This window comes from Amphibalanus amphitrite, unplaced genomic scaffold, assembly GCF_019059575.1.
Source record: "Amphibalanus amphitrite isolate SeventyFive unplaced genomic scaffold, NRLGWU_Aamphi_draft 000114F_arrow, whole genome shotgun sequence".
Lineage (NCBI taxonomy): Eukaryota > Metazoa > Arthropoda > Thecostraca > Balanomorpha > Balanidae > Amphibalanus > Amphibalanus amphitrite.
This window is the reverse complement of record NW_024881609.1, coordinates 588,966-606,929: the sequence shown is the minus strand read 5'-3', so window position 1 is coordinate 606,929 and position 17,964 is coordinate 588,966. Positions and strand designations below refer to the sequence as shown.

The 17,964-nt window shown below is 49.3% G+C and overlaps 2 protein-coding genes across 12 annotated transcripts in view; one reads left to right on the top strand and one right to left on the bottom strand.

The window, feature by feature from the left end:
• The first annotated feature begins 28 nt into the window (after window positions 1–28).
• Window positions 29–12,209, top strand: LOC122381131 (MOB kinase activator-like 2). Of its 5 annotated transcripts, none has more exons than XM_043364963.1 (6): window positions 176–246; window positions 635–778; window positions 6,073–6,236; window positions 6,902–6,998; window positions 8,949–9,073; window positions 10,899–12,209. In XM_043364963.1, exons 2-6 carry the CDS (start codon window positions 774–776, stop codon window positions 11,348–11,350), a joined length of 843 nt encoding a protein of 280 aa, XP_043220898.1. In that variant the 5' UTR covers window positions 176–246; window positions 635–773; the 3' UTR covers window positions 11,351–12,209. The 5 variants fall into 5 exon arrangements, with proteins under 5 accessions (XP_043220900.1, XP_043220898.1, XP_043220901.1 ...); XM_043364966.1 differs by having other exon boundaries at window positions 236–288; XM_043364964.1 differs by having other exon boundaries at window positions 236–318.
• Window positions 12,210–15,008: 2,799 nt separating this feature from the next.
• LOC122381120 (adhesion G protein-coupled receptor L3-like) overlaps window positions 15,009–17,964 on the bottom strand; it is a 45,389-nt gene continuing 42,433 nt past the window's right edge. For 4 of the 7 annotated variants that reach the window (XM_043364947.1, XM_043364948.1, XM_043364945.1 and 1 more), the window contains exons 8-11: window positions 17,392–17,664; window positions 16,769–16,909; window positions 16,235–16,411; window positions 15,009–15,883 (exon numbers count right to left, since the gene is read on the bottom strand). In XM_043364947.1, coding sequence (XP_043220882.1) covers window positions 15,236–15,883; window positions 16,235–16,411; window positions 16,769–16,909; window positions 17,392–17,664 — 1,239 coding nt within the window. In that variant the 3' untranslated portion in view covers window positions 15,009–15,235. The remainder of the gene's footprint in view (window positions 15,884–16,234; window positions 16,412–16,768; window positions 16,910–17,391; window positions 17,665–17,964) is intronic. The other 3 variants (XM_043364950.1, XM_043364951.1, XM_043364949.1) reach the window with 1 other exon arrangement.

Genomic DNA, 17,964 nt, shown 5'->3' with positions numbered 1-17,964 from the left:
CCTAGTACATTTTAGAAGCAATGGTTTTAGACCAAATTACAAAAGACTTCTAAAAACAGCTGATGGAAATTTATTTATGTTTATAACTGAAAACGTGTACTTTCGTTGAAACGGCAACTAATAAATATTTTAAAATATTTTGGAAAGAAATATTTTTTTAAGAGAGCCTCTTTTTGTATCATTCTAAAATGTTCTTATTTTCGTTAAAAAAAATCGTAATATTTTACGGAAAATCGATTCGGAAATGTACTTTTTGATAAACACAAAGATATGAGGAAAAATGAATTTGTATGCATCAGTCAGCTTATAAGGAGCAAAGTTGTGTTATTGGGCCCTGCAAATTTGTCGATAAAATTTGTTGTTATGCGGCAAAATAACAAGCTACGTTTTGCAAAACTGAAACGACTGATCGCTGCTGTTCGCTTTATCATTTCGGCAAATGAGTTTGGCGATTGGTAGAGGGCCGATGAAAAGAACGTTGGTGAATTAGCTAGCATTTTACCAGTGTCATATATTTATGAGGCCCTCTGAACTGTGATTTGTTGTGTGCCACCCCAGAGTGATAGTAACTAATACAAATTGTGACAGGTGTTGAAGTCAAATAAGTGATATTGCTTGTTTTTCATCACAACAGTGACCCCTCTGAAGATATGATTGATAGCCTGTCCGACTCCGAAACTTGTACAGAATGCTAAGCTTTTAATTGAGCTTCGGCACAAGAATTCAAGCTGGATAAGCTTCCAGACTATCTCAGAGATACGGTTGACTGGTTTATGGGGTAAGAATGGCTTTGTTGACTATACCTATTGCTATTACAAATGTGATTAAATCATCTTCCTGTGGTGCAGCTCAAATGATAAAGAAAGGAACATCATGATAGTGGGCTGTTTTTTGTCTCATACAGATACCTACTCATCTTTCTCATTTATACCTACTCATTTGGGTAGGTATTTAATTGTTTTCCCACTGAGTGATGCAACATGTTTGATACTATTGAAAATACTTTATTTGAAAAGTGCAGGACTGCGAAATGACAGCATATTGTGTTGAATTTCTGAACTATTTTAGCATTTTATTAATTCCAATTTCTGAATATTTCAGAATTTTGTTAATGATAATCTGAGAGTTAGCATTGTTAGGGTGTGAACAAATAGGTATGATGCTACCTATTGAATTTGTTTTACTTGCAATGTTTTGATGTAACTCTGTGTAAATGAAAATGTTACTATTGATTTAAATAGATCATTCTGAACGCAGACCAAAACTCACCTATCTTAGGTACCTGGACTTACCTTACCTTCAAGGTGTGAAACTTGAACCTTAATCATATAATAAATGGGTAACATTGATCTGCTCTCTTTTGGGCCATACATACTCCCAAGTCCCAGAAGGTCAAGATAGGTACTCCAAATGATTATTGTCATATTGTTTTCCAAAAATGCTTGTAAATGGTACCTAGGTATGTATTTCCCCCTCCCCCAAAAAATATATTTCCCCTTATGTATCTCCCTCAGGTCAATTGTTTCTCAGTGTCCAACAATGTCACATTGCCCATTGCTAAGATTATTGTAGCTGGGGCACTTCTGTTTTCAAATAGAACTATCAACTTGATGTCTAGTTTTGAGACTGACCAGTTTCAAAAAGCATCCTCAGCTTTCACTGTCAGACATATATTCACACTGTGCTGACCACTAGTTTAAAACATTTTTCTGAATGGAGTATGGACTGAATGGACAGCACACTATATTATGCAAGACTTTGTGCCAAAGAGCAATTATATTTTCCTTACAAGTGGCTGTAGTGTTCAAGCTATCTCTTTAATTGCATTGCTGAGACCAGTAGTAGCTGTAAATTCATGACTGTATTTAGTTGAGAGAACAGGTGTTGCTCTAATGGTATATCCATAGCCTGTGGGTAGGATGTAGGTAGTACCTGCAGCTGCTAGGGTACCTGCAGCTGCTAGGGTACCTGCAGCTGCTAGGGTACCTGCAGCTGCTAGTGTACCTGCAGCTGCTAGGGTACCTGCAGCTGCTAGTGTACCTGCAGCTGCTAGGGTACCTGCAGCTGCTAGGGTACCTGCAGCTGCTAGGGTACCTGCAGCTGCTAGGCTGCCATTTTAAGCAGGTATGCAGCTGCTAGGCTGCCATTTTAAGGAGGTATGCAGCTGCTATCAGCAAGACAGGAATGATTTGTGTGGAGAGATTCACTGATCAGACAGATAGTTGTGGCTGAATATGAGCAGTATTGCATTGTAGAGATTCATTACTGCTGCAGATGTTGAAGCATTAAAAGGGTGTACCTGAGTACCATGTGAGTCACAGCTCCATTAGCTCCATTTCCAGTTGCTGTAAACAGTATGTCACACCTGAATGCTGCAAAGAAAAATGCAAGTGGTGTGAATATGAATTTTGATTTAGGTCCACAGCATCCTTCAGAAATTAAGTGACTCTCTCAGCAGACCAAAAATTGATGACATGGTCATAAGCTGTTACAATCAGTTGTCCTTATCCCATGCTCTGTCAACCTGTGCCCCACTGATGCTCCCGAATTTCTATGCCCTGCTGGGGAGGGGGGGGGGGGGGTGAATGCCCTTCTCTCACTTGACTCCTGGACCAAATAGTCATCGGTGACCTCGAGGTCAATTAAATTAGGCTAGGCTCGACAGTTTTTCCGGGGCTATCAGACGCCGTTTGAATTTTGACGATCGGCCCAGTAGTTTCGGAGTTAGGAGGGGAGCTTTGAAAAGCCCCTCCCCCCCCCCACAGTAGGGCGCGTTATACGCAGACCCCAGTGGGACGCGGGTTAAGAGGGGTCACAGGTGCAATTCTCTGTTTCATTGTATCAGTTTTACCTGATGTTTGGAATTGTTTAGTATGACTTTTGTCCAAAAGAAAGCTCAATTTTCTGCCATTGACTTTTCCTATTGGAGAAATCGCAAAATAAACTGATCCTAGCCTAGGTGACTGATATCGAACTTCTAAGATATACATTTTATACACCTTGTTATTCTTATCAATCGTTGAAAGTTCCAAAGCGATTGTTCAGTCGATGTAGCTATGGCGAGCATTAAAACCTTTTCTGAGGTAACGCCTTATAACGTGACCTGGTGATCTGACCTTTGGGGCGTTCCACGACAAATCGACAAATAAAAAATTAAATTTGCACCCTCATATTTTATTCTTCGTTGAAAACTGGTGTAAGGGGTTGTGATGGGCAGGGAAGCCAGCTGTGGCAAGGATTTTTTTCTTCGGACAACGGTTTCCGAGATATAGCCTCGGGCAATTCCTGGAGTTCGCGCTGCAGCCCTATGTTTGGCGGCCTATAACTCAGAAACTATTGGTTTTTTACGATAAAAACTTTATATGGTTCAACTCACAATCAACCAACAAACATTTTGGCTATCTCGGATTTTCAATTTTTGAAAATTTTGATCACGTGACCTTTTGTCCTATTTTTCGAAGAGTGACCTTGATATTTTCCCCACTGAAAGTTGCAATTTTGTCTGATGACGATTAAAGCCTTATCGATTGTCATTCATATGCGATAATAAAAAAGTGGTTATCGCCCTGCGTTGACCTCAGGTCAGGTCATTTTTATGACCTGTCCATTATTACGAGCGGGAGCGACAGCGAGATCTCGAGAATAAAGTAAGATAGCGACAAGCGGTAAACGGTAAAGGGTACACACGGATAAGGTCTATAATTTTTACTGAGGTCATTTTCAGGTCGGGTCAAAGATGACGTCACAGGAGCTAAAAGGAAGTCAAAATAGCGGCACTATACATATATATGAAGTTTTTCTCGAGTAACTTTCAAGGTATCCCAGCTAGGAACAAACTAATAGCACCATCGTGATCCTCTCGTCGATCGGCATCGAAACATATGTATGTTGACCTCGAAAGGTCGAAAGGTCAAAAGTTGACGCGAACTCCAAGAATTGCCCGAGGCTATATCTCGGAAACCGTTGTTCGAAGAAAAAAATCCCTGCCACAGCTGGCTTCCCCAACCATCACAACCCATTAGACCAATTTTAAGCAAAGAATAAAATATGAGGGTGCAGGGCACTTGTCGATTTGTCGTGGAACGCCCCCTTTAGCGACCTGGGTCTGTAATTTTCCGGTGCGAGCGACTTTAGCGAGTGTCATTTGAGCGAACGTCATTTGAGCGAACCATTTTCAGCGAATGGCAATTCAGCGATTATCAAGTTCATCGATTATCAAATATAGCGATTATCAATTTTAGCGTAAGCTATGTTTCAGCGACATCTATTTCGTCGACTACAATTTGAGCGGCTGTCAATTCAGCGAAACATTTCATCGTCCTGTAACGGTGGATTTTTTTTCTTTTGCGAGCGTATGCGTACAAATGTTTCCGGAATTTCTCATGGTTATCCGGAACTGGATGGCGGATGTCGCGCGTTCAAAGGTCAGACATTGAGCTCCAAATTTAATGCTACATTTTTTTTTCAAAAATTCCAACGGTTCAATTTCACCCCCCCCCCCCCCCCCTACCCCACCCTGCTCTTTGTCAATAATGGTGACCAAACGTTTGTTCAGAGATCAATATTGCTTGTGCTTTTTTTCAAGAGACTGCCCCGCTTGAATTTGGATCAGTTCCCCATGTTGTAAAATTTGTTCTTGCCCCAAGCACCGTACGAATTTCCAGATATTTGGGTGAGGTCCCTGAAACATAGTCTGGATTCCCCTGTGCCATCTCTCTAGTTTATTATTGGTCCTTGGCATTCCTTCCGTCGCCCTATCTCTCACGTTCCACATTTTCAATTCAAATTTTGCCCGCCTCCTTCCCCTCCCATGCACCCCTTGTTGGTCGTCCGATGTACATATGTGTCTTCAAAATTCAAATGATGTGTAAAGAGGTGCAATAATTTCTGAAAAGTAGCAAATGATTGACTTTCGTCGCGTTCGGTCATTCGCTGTAACTGCATCGCTCAATTGGCCTCCCACTGACCCCCATATATTCGCTCAATCTGGTTTCGCTGATTCTGGTCCTCGCTAAAGTTGATAATCGCTGTGATTGAATTCGCCGACTTGACAATCGCTGAAAAAGCCAATCGCTTAAATTGATAATCGCTGAAAATGTTTCGCTCAAGTGTCGTTCGCTGAAATAACGTTCGCTCAGGTGTCGCAGAACCGTAATTTTCACATTTGCAGAAAAGATGCATAAAAATGTGTGCCAAAAACTGCAAAGAGATGTCCAAACATCCCCTCCTCCAGGAGGGCGCGGGTTAAGTAGCTAACTTACCTAATGCCTTTGTCGTGTTGAACAGACGGTTCAGGTGATCCAGACGATCGAAACAATAAGTAACTTTCGGATTGCCGGAACAAATGTTAAGCTTTATCTTAACATTTTCGCATAGCTACTGAACACAGTCCATCCTCACGCTGACTCGTCCCAATTATGTAATCGTAAACCGATCGAGCAGCGAAAGGATTCGAATTCGGACATTGATTCATCACGTTTATTGATTTTTTTAAATCTTAAGTATCGAATGGGGTCCAACTAATAAGGGTAGGGTAGGTCTGGTCAGTTTAGCTAATATTGATAATGTTCATTTGGTTATTTTGGCTGAAAAAAATGACAGGAAAACTCGTTCATACAGCTGATTTATTCAGCAAAGATTTGCTCAGGAATCCTCGAAACCGAGATTTCGATGTTCAACTAAGGAAATCAGATGAATAAACAGAGAAGCATATTTGACTGCTGTACCTCTTGCTTGTTTGATGCAGTCGATGAGCTAAGGAAATATGTAAAGTTGCTAAGCAAAGTTATCACCTTGAGGTCAATGGTCAATTATACATAAATTAATAACGTAGGAATGTTCTTTGCGTAACTAATTTAGGTTATGTCCGACGGTCCGTGGGTGTATTGTTAGATGTGTGTCGGTTGTGTGACACATCGCACACGCCAAGGCAGCCAGGTGACGTGCCGCCCCGTTCTGACCCCGTCCCGCCCGTGTGTGTGTGTGTGTGTGTGTGTGTGTGTGTGTGTGTGTGTGTGTGTGTGTGTGTGTGTGTGTGTGTGTGTGTGTGTGTGTGTGTGTGTGTGTGAGCAGTAAGGCGCGCCGGAAGGACCGCGAGAGCTCTGCGCCGTCGCAGGAGGAGCACAAGCTCTACCTGGAGGAGGCGGTGCTAGAGCGGAAGCACAGCGACACCGACCTGCGGCCGCTGGTCGACCTGCCGCCCGGACTCGGCTACAACGAGTGGCTCGCCTCCCACAGTCAGTACCGGCACGGACGGACGGACCGGAGATGGCCGGCCGGTGCCGTGGACGTTTTTTTAGTGTCGCATAAATATTGGCGTGGCATGTTCATGATAATTTTTATTCTGATTTTTTTTTTTGGGGGGGGGGGACCTGCAAAAATTATGTGAGACACGTTATGATTTTGGCTTCATCAAATTGTGTGTGTGTGTTTTTTTTAATCATCGTATCAATCCCAAAACATCGTATGATTTTATCGTATTGCACTGCCATATGCTGTTGTGCTCGTCTTCGTCTACATCGCTGTTCATGTATAAATCAATGACAGTAGCATTAGTTGATCAGAGTATGTCAGTGTCAGTATCTGGTTGCGTGTCACTGTGACAGGTCAGCTGTCAATGTCAGTGTCAGTATCTGGTTGTGTGTCACAGTGACAGGTCAGGTGTCAATGTCAGTGTCAGTATCTGGTTGTGTGTCACTGTGACGGTCAGCTGTCAATGTCGGTGTCTGATCATATGTGTCGGCCAGTCATTGCCACAATACCCGTTCACGGTCCACGTATCGTTACCCCGTGACTCACCAGTGTACCGCTGCGCGCGCTGACGTGTTGAGCCGCGCTCCAGGAACACACCATTGTCCCCGACACCGCGCCGGCCCTGACCGCTGTCCGTTTTCCGTTTCAGCCATCGACTTTTTCCAGCACATAAACCTGGTGTACGGCACCATATCCGAGTACTGCACCTCGTCCACCTGTCCGGATATGAACGGACCGTGCCAAAGGTAAGGGAATGCTGTGTATTCGAGTACCTACTGTATATCCGAGTACTGCTCCTATTCTACCTGTCCGGACGTGAACGGACCGTGCCAAAGGTATGAGTACCTAGAGCACTGGACACCCGAGTATGTCGTCGACCCTTCCAGACATGAACGAGGGACGGTGCCAAGGCGAGGGACGGAGCTTCGGGCACACATCCAGGGGTCGCCTAAACCAACTCTGTCTTCCGTCGTAGCTCTATGTCACTGTGGCAAACAACAATGCATTGACGTCCTTTGTTCAAATGTCTACGATGATTCCATTCTCTCGGAAAAAATATATCGCCATGCATAGACCTCTGTATACAGAAGTCTATGCGTCATGGCATTGTGAAATCACTGATCGTGCAGAGGTCTGTATGTGACGTACGACAGCTGGAAGACCTGTCTCGAAATTTAGACGGGCGTGGAGGTCTGGCGAACCGTGGACGTAGATAACAGTTCGCTCTCCGAAAACCAGCCTTCAATTAGCAACACCTCCAGAACTTTAAAAAAAAAAAGTCGCGAAAATGAGTGTTGTCTGTTGATATACCCCGGGGTTGTCTGAAAGGACCAACTTTTCCATGCTGATCGATCTGTGTATCTTTTGCGTCCTATTTGGGTTATAGTGGAAATTGCTCCTCGGCTGCGTTGTTATCAGTGTAGAATAAGGCTAACAGCTGAACTCTGAAAGCTTTATTGGGAGTTATAACATGTTGCCGTTTTCTGCTATACAAGCCGAATGGGCTGTTATCGACCATTTTTTTCGCAGACATCTCAAAAACGGCGTTCCGCACATGTGAACATTTCAGACCCAGGACTTTCAAGGTCAGGTCACGTCCAGGTCACGTCAAGTGACCTCACCTCAGAAAAAGTTTCAATCCTCGTCAGAGCTACACCGACTGAACGATCGCCTTGAAACTTTCAGCGATTGCTAAGAGTAACAGTATGTACAAAATGTAATTGTATATCTCGGAATTTTGATATCGGTGACCTAAGGTCAGGTCAGCTTTGCGACCTCTCCATTATAAGTCAATGGGAGAAAATTGAAATGCGCCTCTTGTGGACGAATGGTGTTCAAAACCCTCTCAAACATCAGTTCATACGTAAAAATGACACACTGAATCGGAAAAATGCACCTGTGACCTCTCTGTGTGCCCTTGAGGTCATATCAGGTCATGAACGGTCACCAGCAGATTGTTGGTTATAACTTTTGATAGAGACGTCCTAGAGCGATGAAAACACGTCAAATGTATTCAGCTCGACGATACGGATCGACGGATGTGCAACATGACCCTTTCCGGTCAGGTCATGACCTTGACCTGAGGTCAAATTTTCAAAATGACCTTTCAAGGTCAGCGAATAGTTCATTCGACGCGTCTCGACGAGAGGAACACGATGCTGGCAAACACAATGTCGTGGCTTGCTTGAATCAAAAGTTATTACCGAAAAACTGTGTTAAGTGAAAACGGCTATTTTTACAGTTTTTGCTCTGTGGAGGCTAAACCGTTGACCTGAGGTCAAATCTGAGACTATTATCCAGAAAGGTCTGTAAAAGGGCTATCGAATGCGCTTTTCCGCGGCGCTGTAGCTCTATTGGTTCCCGAGATAGCCGTTGGCAGTTTCCAAAACTGTTGAAATGGCCTACATTTGACCTTTGATGACGTCTGGCGACCTGACCTTTGACCTGACCCAAAAAATGACCGAAGTATTTCCGTCATTATTTTTGACGCTCTTTTGAATGCCGCTTACCGCGTGTCGCTACGTGGCCCAGGAGCCGAGTTAGATTGGGGCCGGCGCGGAAGTCGCGGAGCCACTCTGTATCCTCCCCCCTCCCCATTCCGTTTTGTCGATCACAGATTAGTAGCTTGGCACGTGTAGTCCACCCACGACGGTCCACCCACGATATAACCGAATTATCAACGACCTCTGTTACAGGCAATACTTTTGGATGGACGAGAAGGGGAAGAAGATTAAGACGACGGCGCCTCAGTATGTGGATTATGTGATGACTTACATTCAGAAGACTCTCAACGACGAGACGGTGTTCCCCAGTAAACCCGGTAAGACTATTAAAGGGACCCTCCCACCTTAACATTAGATTTGAGTTGAGATAGCCAAAATGGGGTCCCTGGCTCACAATTACCGGTTTCGGCACTCACAACATCGAGAAATGCCTTAAATCGGAAATATTGAATTTCAAAATTGCAGCATTTTGATTCAGAGGGGCTAATGCTTAGGAATACCCCTCTGAATGTGTGACGTCAGCGCAGATATCTAACGCTTTTTAAATGTTTGACTTAAACGTTTTGTAGCACGCGGTGGTATATGCTTATTTGCGCGCAACATCTGCCGCAAACGCCGCACTTCTAAAATAAAGTCGCTAGAAACAGCGGAGATCCCAAAAAAGTAAACAAAAGTAAAAGTCTAATATCTTGAAAACCGGTGAATATTTTTCGGTGAAATTTGGTAGATATTCGTTTTCGCTCTTTCTGAACCGAGCGACATCATTTTCATGCCAATTCATAAACTTTTTTGAAGGTGGGAGGGTCCCTTTAAGTGAATTTGTTGATATTTCCAAATAAACCCAATGGATTCCTCCGGTAAACCCAGACTGATTCCCTCTCGACCCATTGAAAGGTTCTAGTTAACATGCTGATACTTTCCATCAAAGCTAATGAAATAAACTGCCCAATAAACACTAAACCTGTTGAGACCCCCACCCCCACCCCTCCCCCACAAACCCCGTAAGATTATCCAGTAAACCCATCGAGAATCCCAGTGAACCTGGAGATGCCCTCCCCCAAGTAAATTGGTGAAACTCCCCATAAAACCTAGACTATGAGACTCTCCAATAAACCCGGTGATTTGGCCCAATAAACCCGGCTAAATTCCCCTAGCAAAATCAGTAAGATTCCCCAGCAAACACGGCAAACTCGGTTAGACCTCCCCCCCCCCCCCCAGTAAACCTGTTTAAACTAGATAGTGGGATGGATGCGTCTCCTGTCACTGGTCTATGGGGAAGGGAGGGCTACAAGCTAGCTGAATGTCGACTGAAATTCACGCGAATGGTTTCGATAGTTTCGCTATGCTACCGTATGCAACTTGTTCTACCATATGCCATGGGCGTCCGATGTCGAGTGCATGCTAGGATGGCGAAGGGGAGTGGTTGCTCTACATTCGCTATCTGAAGAACTACCGGTCGCATTTCCTGTAAAAACGTCAGCCATGCCTCGCTCTGTGACGTGGCATTTCCGTACGGAAACGGTGCAAGTCGGCGTATGCATCCAAAACACCGGTGTTATTACGAAATACCGTCTTAGGCGGATCAAGATAAGCTGGATTCAGTGTCGGTCGGCTTCTACCTGTCATACTACCTTCAAGCGTGCCTGCTGGTCGCACCTTTGCGCTTGAATAATGTTATCGGTTGTTTCATTTAGTCTGGGATTTCTTTGTCAATAGATGCTACTTGCGATTGGTGACTATGGCGCCATAAAATGACCATCATCTAATGAAATATCCCCATCACATATACGTTGTGGTCTATCTGTGATTTTGTCTGTTCTACTATCTTTGATAAGCTGCCGTACCATAGCTCGGCAAAAATTTTCCTTATTCATTCATATAGAATATGGCTAGTGGCTACAAACATTAAATGTAGTTTCACAAAACGTCTATTGTCCGCCACGAATTATTGCAAGGTAATGTGCTGTGGGAAGGGAGGCTGAAATTACTGCTTCGCCTTGAATTGGCGTATGTTAGAATTTGTTAGATACCCATTACACCAAGCATATGATTGTCTCAGAATATACGTTTGTGCTATCTTTTTAGAGACCCCCTTTTTTCGCATGAGCTGTTTAGCTGACTGTTATGTTTCTATCATTGCAGTGAACGACTTTCCGACCGACTTCGAGCTGGTGGTTCGCCGCATCTTTCGGCTGTTGTTTCACGTGCTGGCGCACGTGTACCATAACCACTTCCGGGAGGTGATGCTGCTCACGCTGCACGCCCACCTCAACTGTATCTTCGCGCACTTCACGCTCTTCAACGAGCGCTTCAAGCTGATCGACGACAAGGAGACGGAAGTGTTGCATGACCTGGTGGTGGCGCTGAAACTGGCGCCGCGTGGCGTGACGTCACCGCCCTCCGCCTCCGCCGCCGCCGCGGCCGCGGCTGCCGACGGCGACGGCGATGAAGACGAAAATAAGGAAAACATTGACGTGGGCAACGGCCGGCCGGCCGCTGACAAGGCGGTCAGCATGGAGACGGACGAGCCGGCGCCGGCGCCGGCCGAGCCGGGCGCGGTCGGCGGCGCCGCGCCGGCCGAGTCCTGCCAATAGTGATATCCACCTACCGAGCCCGCGCTGCGCCGCGCCGCCGCCTGTTTTACCCTGTTGGACGTCGCGCCCCGCTGTCGGCCCGACCGGTAAGTTATTTTAACCACGTTAGTTTCTTCTGCAAGTGCGCGACCTCGCTTGCATCTAGTCGCTCTGTTGTGATTGCTGGTACAAATGCGAGCCGTTGTTGAGTGTGGGTCGGCGAGCGTGTGCGGTCGCCGCCGGTGCGCCGCGGCCGGCGCCGGCGCCCCGTTTTACTGGAGTGACCGGGCGCGCGGCCCGGCCGGCCGGCGGCTCCCTCTCCATATCATGTAGTGTGGAGCGCCGCCCGCCTCTCTGCCTTCTGTGGTGCGCGCGCGCGCCGCCGCGGCCCGCCCGGCAGTACCGTCAGCGGGCCGCGTCCCATCGCCGGAGCCGCCGGAGCGCCGCTCCTACCCGTGGTACGCCGCCGCCGCCGCCGCCGCCGTCGCCTTTGTCGTCCAACTCCTGTACTTAGTCGGCCCGCGTGGCCGCCCCCTGATACCAAAGTCCCTGCGCCGCGCGGCCACCTCCTCCGTTACGGGGCGCGTGCGCCGCCGTGACCGAGCCGAGATCACGTGGGGTCCGGTCCGATCGGGGTATTTTTGAGAGAGAGCGTGAGAGCCGGGAGAGCGAGTGTGGGGACGTACTGTACTGGATAGGGCGCTGATCATGGCCCGGCTAGCCGCGCGGGCGGCGCGGCGGCCGCGCCGATCGCCGGGTGGCCGCCGTGCCCCGCCGGCTAGGTAATTCACAACCGTAGAATGTGATAGACGGACTGACCTCAGGGTATATGAGAGGTCATTCCGATAGACCAGAGACAAAATAAATTATGTGCACTGTGCTGACTGCGTGTGGGAGCTGACACACTGGGCTGGTGGAGGCGGGGGTGCGACCGACGTGCTGGGTCGTACCGGCGCTGAACGAAGGGAGGGGGGGGGGGGGGGCTGGCGACCCGATCCAGAACTGCTAACACCGCGTAGCTCAACGACAGCTGTGCTGCAGTCGAGTCTGCCATCTCCGGGAACCCAATGATAAACCGACATAACAGCGACAGATTCGCCATAGAAACAACGCTATTCCAGTTCGGAAGGTCAATTTCCCTGGACGTGTCGAGCTTACGTAACGACGATTTTACTGTCATCACGGGTTCACATGTTCTTTTCATGCCAACGAATTGAGTTTTGAGCATCTATCTGGCCAGTCTGCTAGATATGGGAGGCATAAACAATTGCAGGGCCGCTTAGCTCAGTCCGTGACTTGGCTAGGCCGTGTCATGTAAACAAACCATGGTGAAAAGCCTATCTGTTCAGGCAGGATGTGCAGTTCGCTGGAAGCAGCTCATGGCCAGCCAAGTCATGTGCATATCGCGGAACCCGGTGTGGTGAGGTTTTCCGGTCGTTCCAAGTTGCTCGGTGGCCGTATTTCACCCACGTCTTGCCTGGCGGTTTGAGGGACATTCAGCTACGGTCTATAGCACACATAAACGAACCCGAGTCGAACGTTTTATGTGCAGCAAGCACACTGTCACAAGCCCGGGTGACCAGTGGTAATCAGTCGTGGGGCCAATCGGAACTTGGACCTTAGGAATTATGATTTTGTCCAATGTCCAATTCGGAATTCGGTTGCATGGTCATTGGTTACGGTCCATTCACACCGAGTCGTGTATAACCCGTCAAGCCCTCATGTCTAGCCGGAGCGTTTGGTCTCGTCAGGCCGTAATTTGAATGTATCCGTCATATGGTCAGCCTCAGGTGTCACCCGGACTGGTGAGCTGCAGGGCTGCAGAGTCGGAGTCGGTCGGAGTCAACAGTTATGACCGGAGTCGGAGTCGGAGTCGCCGAAAATCCATCGACTCCGCAGCCCTGCTAGATGGAGTCGGAGTTGGAGTCGGCCGAAGTCGACAGTTCTGCCCGCAATCAAGGTCGGATTTGGTTTTTAACCCTCGCTGACACAGGGGAGGGGGTTGATGCAACCCCCCCTAAGGTTTTTCGCGAATAACTCGCGTAAAAAGCGGCCGATCGCGACGAAACTTTCAGTACCCTCGCATTGATCGATTTTACACCTACCCTGCAAATTTCATGACCCTGACCCAAATGACCTTTGACCTGTGACCTCTTTTCCGAGACCATGTTTGGCCGGAATCGCGATTCGGCGTATGTCGGCTCGCATTAGCCGCGCGTTTGCAAGCTTTTCGTGGTTTCAAACGTTCAAACATGTGATTTGATGTTGCTACCATACATTAGCGTGGGTGTCAAGGTCACCAGAAGGTCAGGTCAGGTCAATGACGTTTGGTGACCTCGGGTGACCTCGGTTCTTTTTTTTCGAGTTTTACATGTTTCTAGGCTAGTTTTTGGAGCTGAATTCGAATTTAGCAACCATTTGAACAATTACGAAGTAGTTTTGGTGCCTTCGTAACATGTTACGAAGCTGTCAGAGGCGGTTGACACGTATTACGAATACCCGTCACAACCCCTACCGGTTGACCTGACCTGACCTGACCCGACCTGGTCTAAATGCTTAAATACGTCATCTCTGATCAAAACTAACACGATATTCGTGATCAGCACCCCGGAAAACCACATAGCAGCCACACTTTACGACTTTCTAACAGGTCCCGATTTTCCCGGTTTTCGGGTCATTGACCTGACCTGGAAGGTCACCCGATGACCTAGGACCTTAAAATTGAGTATCATCGGCTTCCTCTCGTGACGGGCAACACGCTCGTTTTTTCCGCAAAGCTCTAGCTCGATCAGGGGCCAAGCTCGCCTGTGCCGGCGAGGGTTAAAAGCCGGAGTCGGAGCTGGAGTCGCCGAAAATCCATCGACTGTAGCCCTGGTGAGCTGTCCCGTCATTCTGTTTCGTGCGGTCCCTTTCTACCGAGCCGTGCACTGCCCAATCAAATCTAATCAAATCGGCGACTGCACCCGTAGGTGGGCCATGAACCTGCGGCAGCGTTTATTTTTGTTCAGAAATAATGGCTATTGAGTTGAACTCAGTGGCCCAGACTGCCTCAGCAAGGATGCTATGCTATTGATGACGGCGTTACTGAATTCCCATTCCCCAGCTTCGATAAGTCCGCCTTTTGATCTGCACCGCAGCCACTAGAGTGGGGCTTCAGTCCAGTTCACTGTGCGAGCGTCGTGCGAGGTCGCCGTGTGGTCTCAGACCCCGAGCTGTTCCCCAGTGTCATATATCGCGTGTCCATTTCAGTGTTTTCCGCCACTCTAGCCAAACGTGTCCTTGCTCCCTTATATGGGCTCTTGACGCGTTCGTCTGCGTCGATTTCCATTTTATCGCTCTGTCATCTATTGTTTGAATGGTATATGTGGTACCGGCTTGGCCAAACTTCCTTGTTGAGAAATAAGTGTATGATTATTCAGTGAACTTGAGCAAACAATACGCCATTTAAACGCCTCTGCACGCAAGAGGCAAGCATTAGCATAGCAAGGCCTCTTTCTTTTTCTTTCGTGTTCTTTTTGGTCGCGGTAAAGTTTTGTCAGACTGCGAGCGTCGAGGCAAACTCTTCTGGACTTCAGTCCTTAGACCGTAGTTCAATTTCGGATCCCTGATCGACCAGCTGACAATATTATTTTGACCCCCCCCCCCCCCCATTTCCACTCACCGTTAAAAAACAGCGATGTATTTCGCACATGCCGCGTATTTATTCTCCTATCAATACAAATGACTCACGAATAAATGCCAATGCATGACGATGACAATGTACACAATGCGGGATGAAAGAACGAGCAACAGATACATCACACCTCTCACTTCTCTCTCTCCATAATAATCAGCAATAAAAACGGCGAGCCAGACTACACAGCTAGCAATCACATATATGTATAGAGGCGCACCGGCGTGCGCCGCCTAGCACTCTGCGAACCTGGAATGACTGGGTCGCGCTCTGTCCACGGGCAGGGTGGCGCCGGCCGCCGCTGGCGCCGCCTGCAGCGCGCTCACCACCTGGTCGCCACTGAGCACGGCCATGGCCACGGCCTCGTCGTAGCCGTGCAGCCGGCGCATGTCCCGGTACAGCTGCGCCTGGTCAAAGTCCCGCAGTCGCGCCTCGCTCAGCGGCGGCCCGGCGCCGTAGTGCTGCATCAGCAGCCGGTGGTCGGCGCCGGGCGCGCCACGCTGAGAGCCCGACCGGCCCCCCGAGTCGAGGTGTTTGCGCTCCTCGTCAGAGAGGTCTGCCAGCAGCAGGTGCCGGCGCGGCTCGTGACGCTCGATCTCCTCGTAGACGGGGTCGTCCACCTCCATGTAGGTGTGGTAGGGCGAGTGGGAGCGCCGGCCGCCGCGCCGCGACTGCTGCTGCTGGTAGACGGCGAAGAACTCGGCGTTGGCGCGCGGCCCCAGCTGGTCGGCCGGCACCGGCACTAGCACGGCCGCCGGCGGACGCTCCAGGCTCGGCGCCGACGCCAGGTAGCGCACGTTGTTGAGCGTCAGGTGCGGCGACTCGTGCTCCGAGCCGGTGCCGTGGCCAGAGTCGTGACTCTGGAAGTTGTAGCAGCCTCCCTGAGACACACAGAGGGCGGTCTGGTCAGATGGCGGCGAACATTCGCGGCAGTGGAACACACAAACACCACGGAGACTGAGACATTACAGAGCATCATATAAATCCATAGGTGGCCTAAGGCAGACTTGACGAGTCACAGCGTAGCACTGACTGTGTTTTACAAATATACGGATATAACCAAACAGCCATATACGGTATCAAACGAGGCACTATGCCACACCAACCAGCTAAAAGAACGGGGGCCTTGGAACGGAGCTGCGCGAACGCTACCATACAGGCGTTTCATCGTTTCATCATGCTTTTCATCGTTACACAAACGGACACCGAAGAGCCGCTATGACAAGCCTCACCTTCTCGACCGCCAGCATCTCTCCCGTGAGGTTGGTCCGCAGTTTGGCCGGCATGGAGCTGCGCATGGTGCCGCGGCGCAGACTGCCGCCGCCGCCGGCCGGGCCGCCGGCAGACAGCGAGTTCAGGGTGGCCGACTTGGGGTGGGCCGGCGCGTGCGGCGACCACAGCCGAGGGATCTGTGGCAGGGCGGAGGTACAGGGTCAGTACAATACACACAGGGAAAGATAGAACGCACATCGAGGCGCATCAGTACATCACGGTTATCGATTTCCTCTCGTTGCTCCAACCGGAAAGTAATCGCATGCTTTGTCCACATAATATCTTATTCCGAAGAGAACACCGTTCTTTACCGCGCGCAATGAGATGACGAGCTGGCAGCAGCACATTTTCCCGTCCCCCGCGACTCGTGCCCGAAGTAACACCATATCAGATGCGAGGGTGCCCAAGGCATGCATGCAGGCAGGCAGACGTGACAAGCGAGTGACGTCACACACGGAGACGGGTGACGTCACACAGGGCGGGTCGTGACGTACGTTGTTCTGGGTCGACATGTTGAGCACCGTGTTGATGGTGCCGTTGCTGGTGGAGAGGGTCTCGGCGCGGCCGCCGCCCAGCGTCTTGGAGCTCTTCAGACAGACGGGCAGCAGGCCGCGACTGTCGAGGGCGCTCCTTACCTGGCGTGGTCGGGCAAAGGGGGCGTGCTACAGTGCGTGCAGACAACACACAAACACACAGACGGACAAACGGACCGGGACGGGGCGGCCGTGCGGCAGCGGCAGAACCAGCAAAGCCGGGCAAACCCAGTGCAGCGTGGCACAAAAATTAAATCGGCGTAGACCCATTGAAAAAGATCACGCTTGAATAAAGCGTGGCCCAAAGTAAGCTAACAGCACACGACATAACACCAACGTGCAGTATGACATACCCCAAATGGTTAACTAACGCACCGCGTGGCGAAAAATAAGCCAGCGTGCACCAATTTTAGCATGAAATAAAAGTGAACACACAAAATGGTACGCGGTACACGCCAAAAGTACGGCAAGCAAACCCTTACGCAGCGGGGTACGTAATGCGCCTTGACCCACCGTGCAGCGGGTGTAAGCCTAACAGGGAAGCAGGCAAACTGGTATGACCCCACACTCACTCCATCCCCTACCTTCTCGTTCTGGATGCAGTGCAGGGCGAAGATGAATATTCCGAGCAGGGCGTTGAAGACGGTGAACAGGTAGGCCATGACCACGTTGCGTCTGTCGAGGAACACCAGTCCGAATGTCCAGCTGAGCACCAGCAGGAGCAGGAGGAGGACGGCGGCGCGCAGCCAGCCGCGGATGTACGACAGCCGCGACTGCTCCTTGGTCTTGATGGTGATGGCCGCGCTACTGTGCTGCAGCATCACCCACACGGCCAGGCCCAGGAAGATGGCCGTCAGCTGAAACAAAACGGTGGTGGCGGTCAAACATCTGAGATAATCAGACACCACGGCCGTGATTTCGTGATACTTGCTCACAAACACAGGCCACACGGGTCGTCAACTAACACAAACACGCGTCAAATCCAGGTCACACTCACAGACCACTTTTCACGTCACACTGCAATCAAATTCCGATCTTCCGCGTCACGGGCCGCGCCCGCTCGGACCGGTTCCGTCATCCTGTCGGTCCGCTGGCGCAAACAACTCGACCCAGCTGTGGCGGCCCGCTCCGGCGACATTATGCAGCCGACCCGATCG